Source organism: Rutidosis leptorrhynchoides, chromosome 4 (genome assembly GCF_046630445.1).
Source record: "Rutidosis leptorrhynchoides isolate AG116_Rl617_1_P2 chromosome 4, CSIRO_AGI_Rlap_v1, whole genome shotgun sequence".
NCBI lineage: Eukaryota > Viridiplantae > Streptophyta > Magnoliopsida > Asterales > Asteraceae > Rutidosis > Rutidosis leptorrhynchoides.
In genome coordinates this window covers 494,770,117-494,776,654 of record NC_092336.1, presented here as the reverse complement: position 1 = coordinate 494,776,654, position 6,538 = coordinate 494,770,117, and the positions used below count along the sequence as shown (strand labels likewise).

Below are 6,538 nucleotides of genomic sequence, written 5' to 3'. Positions count from 1 at the left end.
GATAGAAAACAACTTTAGAAAGATCGCTGGATGGTGGGGACTGGTAATTGATCTTTGCAACTGTAAACTCGAAGGAAATCAAAACCTCAAAATTAGAAGAGTGCTCATTAAATTAATGGGTTATGAACTTATTAATGAAATGGTAATGGTCAAGGCTGGGGGTAGTATCTTCTATGCAAAAATAATCGAAGAAGTCAGTGACATCGTTGAAATTGATCTTGAGGATGAAATCACTAGCGCTTGGAACTCAGAAGATAATTCCGATGAAGATGATGAAGATTCCGACGATGGGAACGACGTTAATGATCTAATATTGGAAGACGAAAAGATTGCTGACATAATCCGATTAAAATCCTTGGAAACAGAAGAGTCTTTTTTCCGTAATTATAATGATGTTTCTTCCAATAAAAAATTAGACAGTAAAAAAGCATGTAGTAATTCAAACGGCTCATCTGACAATATGAATACTAGGGTTGAAGACATGACAGAAACCAATATTGGTTTAAAAGAGAATAGGCCCATAAGTAAGGAAAGTAAGGAGGATCCAGTTGAAGACATTGGGCCGTCAGATCCAGTTGAAGACATTGGGCCTAATGGAGATGTGAAAAATAAGGCAAGTGTGTTTGTCGACTTGGGCCGAACAAAACATGATCCAAATGCACAAAGTGGGAGGGCAAATGTGGATGAGGACCTGGGCCCAACAGAACATGATCCAGAAGAATGTATTAATAAACAAAATTCTAATGGACTACCAGAAAGTGAAGATACAGAGATTGAGGACTTAGAAGAGAAAGTGCAGGACACATTTCAAAACCGGATGAACAATGATCTCGATGAGGTGTTAGGGAAAGATTTTTTTTGTGGATGACCATGATTCACTCGCATCGCACATACAAAGAGGTCAAGATTCTGGCGCTAAGAACAGTGTTAACTCGGTTAACAACAATTATGTATCGAGGTCAAAAAAAGGTTTATCAGGCGAACAATTATGGTCAAAAATTGGGGGTTGGAAGGCGTCATCTCGAATTAGATATGCCAAAGCACTTGCACGAAGGCTGCACGTTCATAAAGGAAGAGTTGAAAAGCGTAATTTAAGTTTGAGCATGAGTCAAAAAGGAAAATCAATAGCCTCAAAGAAAATGATATCAAGAAAATGAGGGTCACTAGAAGAGAGGGCATGGTCAGAATTAGATGGTAGCATCCAATTGCAACAATTTGGTGAACCATTGGGTCTCAGGTGGGGCAGTTCTGCCCCTTAGAACCACTGTAAGTCCTATTTCGTCGTAAATATTTAATTATGAAGATTGTGTCAGTTAACATTCGAGGTTTTAAAAAAGAGGGGAAAGAGGATTGGTTTAGGAAGATTTGTTCAGAATCAAGGACTGATATAATCGCGGTTCAGGAAACTAAATGCGGTATGGTAGGGGATAATTGGGTCGAGTGCTATGGGGTTCGGGGGATTTCAGATACGTTCAGAAGGAAGCTAGGGTCAAATCTGGGGGTATGTTACTTATCTGGAATACTAGTTCTTTTGTAGTCAATAAGGCTGTGGAAAGAGATTATTTCTTAGCTATTAAAGGACACTGGAAAGGTAAGGAATGTGAATCCATAATTGTCAATGTCTATGGACCTCACGATGACAATAAGAAATGTGCTATGTGGGAAAGTCTAGAAGATCTAATGGTATATGGGGATATTGCGTGGGTATTTTGTGGGGATTTTAACGAAGTAAGAAATATTGAAGAGAGAAAAAATAGTCAATTTCATGAGCGGCGAGCCACACTCTTCAACAACTTTATTGACAATGCAAGGCTAATGGATATACCGTTAGTTGGGAAGAAATTTACTAGGATAAGCGACGATGGGTGTAAATTTAGCAAACTAGATCGTTTTCTTGTTTCGGAGAAATTTGCACAAATGTGGGGTGATCTTTCAACAGTGGCTTTGGACCGAAAACTATCGGACCATTGCCCCATTCTTCTTCGGGATAAAGAGGTGGATTTCGGGCCAAAACCTATTAGAATATTTGATACATGGTTCGATCTACCGAGGGCTCAGTCGATGGTTGAGGAATTGTAGATGACACCAGTGGATAACAAGAGACCTGATGTGGTTTTCTTAAGGAAACTTAAAAGTGTGAAATATGCGTTAAAAAATCTAAGTAACCAATCCTTATGATCGTTAGACGCAGAATTAGACTCTTTAAAGCAGGAGGTTAAAGGATGTGAAAAAGGAGCTGAAGAGGAGGATTTGAGTGAAAACGACAGACTCAAGTGGTTAGATGCGAGAAGTCGGTGGATTGAGAAGGATGCAAATAAAGGAAAAATGCTTAAACAAAAAGCGAGAATAAAGTGGGCGATTGAGGGCGACGAAAACACTAAGTTTTTTCATTCAGTGATTAAGAGACGTGAATCAAAAAATAACATTAGAGGCCTCACGTTAAATGGGGTTTGGCAGGAAGATCTTGATATAATTAAGGAAGAGGTGTTTCGTTTTTACAAAGGGCTGTTCACATAACCTAATTTGAATAGACCATGTTTCCACAGCAACTTCTCGAACACACTAACTGTTGAAGTTGCAAATAAACTTGAATATCCTTTTACGGAAAGTGAAGTATTAAACGCAATAAAAACTGTGGCAGGTCAAAAGCCCCAGGACCGGATGGTTTTAACTTTAAATTTTTTAAAAGGTATTGGTCCTTGTTAAAGGATGATCTCATGAAAGCATTAATGTGGTTTTGGGAAAAAAGGGAAAATATCCAACGGATGTAATGCCTCCTTTGTAACACTTATCCCGAAAAGAAAGGATCCGAATGTGCTTGGTGACTACAGACCCGTGAGCTTAATAGGGGCATATTATAAGATAGTATCAAAAATATTGGCCAACCGCATAAAAGAAATCATTCCTAAGATTATCGGAGCGGAACAGAGTGCATTCATTAAAGGGAGGTCAATACTTGACGGGGTACTTGTCTTAAACGAGGCGGTCGAGTTCTTGAACAAAAAAAAATGAAGAGTTTCATGTTAAAAGTAGACTTCGAGAAAGCATTTGATAGCGTTAATTGGCAATACTTACTTGATGTAATGAGATTGATGGGGTTTGGCGCGAAGTGGAGAAGGTGGATTGAAACGTGTCTCAAATCAGCTTCGGTATCGATACCTGTTAATGGGTCACCAAAAAGAGAATTTTCTTTAGAAAGGGGTATAAGACAAGGTGACCCACTTTCTCCATTTTTATTCCTAATTGCCGGTGAAGGGCTTAACTATCTGACAAAAGCAGCATGCCTCAATGGACTTATAAAAGATGTAAAAATAGGCGCGAACAACGTTCTTTTATCCCACTTACAATATGCAGATGACACAATTTTTATTGGTGAATGGGGATTAAGGAATGAACGTAATGTGTTGAAGTTGCTCGAATGTTTTGAACGGTCCTCGGGTTTAAAGGTCAACACTTCGAAAAGCGTTTTATATGGCATTGGTGTAAGTTCAATGGAAACAGGGGCACTTGCTTCACGGTTAGGATGTAAAGATGGTGATCTTCATATTACATACTTGGGTCTTCCGGTGGGGCTTAAAATAAATAGGTCATGTGATTGGAAACCGGTGATTGAAAAATTCTAAAAAAGATTCGCGGGGTGGAAGTCTAGGGCATTGTCATTCGGTGGTAGGTTGGTCCTTATTAAATCGGTCCTCTCAAGCATACCGTTGTACTTCTTCTCACTTTTTCGGGCTCCTTCGTGTGTTGTCAACCTCCTTGAAAGTATGAGACGTAAGTTTTTTTGGGGCGGGTCGGGCGAAAATAATAAATTGGCATGGGTTAAATGGGATGATATTCTCATACCATATGGGGAGGGGGTTTAAACATTGGCTCATTAAAATCCAAGAACTTGGCATTAGTTAGCAAATGGTGGTGGCGCTTTCGGGTTGAAAATAATGCTTATTGGGTTAACATTGTCAAAAGCATTTATGGGGGGGGGGGGGGGGTCTTCTAATCCAAATTCAAGTTCCATTTGGTCTTACATTATTCGGGTGGGGTTAGATTTTGCTAAACTTGGTATAAACTTTAACCAATCTTTTGTGAGAGAAATTGGGAATGGTAGGGACACTCTATTTTGGGATGATCTTTGGTTCGGTGATCAACGTTTCAAGGACAAATTTCCAAGGTTATATCAACTTGAATCTTCAAAAGCGATATGTGTTAGTGATAGAATACACAAGGATGCCTCAGGTTTAACATTTACATGGCAGTGGTCCCGGATGCCAAATGGGAGAACTCTTAATGATGTGGGGCAGCTACAAACGAGCCTCGACTCAATGAGATTTCATTCAGGTGACAATGATCGATGGGTTTGGCAATTGGACAACAACGAAATCTTCAAGAGTTACACTATGGCCTCATTGCTAGATGAAAAGCTTCTACACAATTCTTATCAGGGGCAGGAAACGGTTAGAAACAAATTACTTCCAAAGAAAATTGAAATCTTTGCTTGGAGAGCACTCAAAAAAAGGATACCGACCCGGGTGGAGCTCGACAAAAAATGTATAGATCTTGACTCGGTGAGGTGTCCAGTGTGTGACGATGACTTAGAGACGGCAGAACACGCCCTTGTGTTTTGTAGGTTTGCGATGGAGGTATGGGCTCGTGTATTTCAGTGGTGGAATCTGGGGAATGTTTCGACCCTATCTATTGCTGAAATATTCAAAGATGAGCGTCCATATTCTTCTTCACATGGGAACGGTATTATTTGACAAGCAGTTAAATGGGTTAGTGGATATTTGATTTGGAGAAATCGCAACCATAAGGTCTTCGGCAAAGAATCATCGACTATTCCAACAATCATAAGTGAAATCCAATGCAAAAGTTATGAGTGGATTACCAAGAGATCTTCTAAACATAAGTTTGATTGGCTTCAATGGCTCACACAGTCGTATTCATGTGGAATTGTGTCTCATCAGGCTGGGGTGGGCTGACTATGTACTTGAATGGTTCGAGGTTGTAGTCGCTCTTTTTTAGAATATAGCAGTCGAGTTGTGTTTTAAATATGTAATAGGATGGGTTTTAAATATGTAATAGGATGTCTAGAGAATAGGTGCTAATCTGCTCGAGTGTTTCATGGGCTTCAGGTGAGTACTCCTAGGCCTATGGAACGTATATATGTATCTTGCTGTATATATTTCATAGAATAAATATTCTTGGCTTTTCAAAAAAAAAAAAAAAAAAAATTATTCAGAACTCAAGAATTTGCTACTCTCTCTTCCTTTGAAGGTTTTAATAACAAAAGAAATTTGAATCAGTGTCTCCAAACCTTCAACCAAAATAGCCCTGAAATCAGCCGCTGAACTGTCACGAAATAGTCCCGAACGTCGGCAAAATCAGTCTCAAAAACAGCCCAAAAACAGCCTCGAAAATGTCCAGAAACAACCCGGTAAAGAACGTGTGTGAGTGTGGCGAGTGTTACGGTGATTCGTATCGAGTGTCCCTCATTCTATGTGGTTTTACATCTCTCGTTAAGTTACTTATAAGTTGTATTTATACTAAAGAGATAAAAAAAAGTATGTAAATGACTAGTTGCAAAAGTTAGACCAAATAGTTGAGAAGACACGTAATTTTTAAAATAAAATGACATGACATATTTAAAAATATTTAACTATGGTTCAAACGTAAAAATTTTTAAGTTCGTTTTATTAATTTTTTAAAAACATATTTTACATTCCTTTAATCACTTGAAGAGTATTTAGAAATTTATCATTTTAAATTAGTTAAAACAATTTCTTAAAATATGCCTATGAGTAACACATTTTGTTTGTTTGTTTATTGGTGGACGTTTATCCTACTGTCATACGAAACGTTTGCACCGATATGAATGATTAGTGGAGTAGCTACCATATAATTTCATTTTGATACTTTGTGTAACGCCCCCAAAAGTAGATTTCAGGAACATAACAGTTTGCAACCCACGAATTGCATTAAATGAGAACAACCTCTAAATGAGATGTTTTAAAAAGTCATTTTTGTTACAGCGGAAAAATAAATAGTTTCAAAGTAATTACAACCCAATTAAAATAAACAAGTACGATAAGTTTTAAAGTAAATGAAAATAAATGCAGATAGATGTGGACTCCACATAGCCAAGTAATCGGAACATCTTGATCAAACAACATCTATTTACCTGAGACAAAATATGTTTAAAAATGTCAACACAATGGTTGAGTGTGATCATAGGTTTAATATAACAATGTTAAGAGTTTACGGATCACAAGATTTCAGCTCCAAAAGTGATATATCAATATCAAAGAGTATGCTATAAGTGTTTAACATCGAAGCTAAACATTGTACCCTTGACACTTTGTTATTCCCGTCAATGGATATGGCTTGTTAAACCCAATAGATCTATCCACAATAATCAGGCTTACCATATACAGTGAACCCAGTAATTAATGATATTAATGAGGGATTTGTATGTAAAAACATAAATACAGAAACTCATGTGTTGCATATTGTTCAAGTACTTGTGTCCAACACGTAAAACAGTTCA

At 37.8% G+C, this 6,538-nt stretch overlaps 1 protein-coding gene across 1 annotated transcript; it reads left to right on the top strand.

Moving 5' to 3' along the window:
* The first annotated feature begins 3,968 nt into the window (after nt 1-3,968).
* LOC139842397 (uncharacterized) lies at nt 3,969-4,751 on the top strand. The gene has a single exon (XM_071832541.1). The coding sequence runs from the start codon at nt 3,969-3,971 to the stop codon at nt 4,749-4,751; it is 783 nt and encodes a 260-aa protein (XP_071688642.1).
* The last annotated feature ends 1,787 nt before the right edge of the window (nt 4,752-6,538 follow it).

Coding starts and splice junctions, on each gene's coding strand:
- LOC139842397 (XM_071832541.1), top strand. CDS start 3,969: ATGGGGGGGGGGGGGGGGTCTTCTAATCCAAATTCAAGTTCCATTTGG.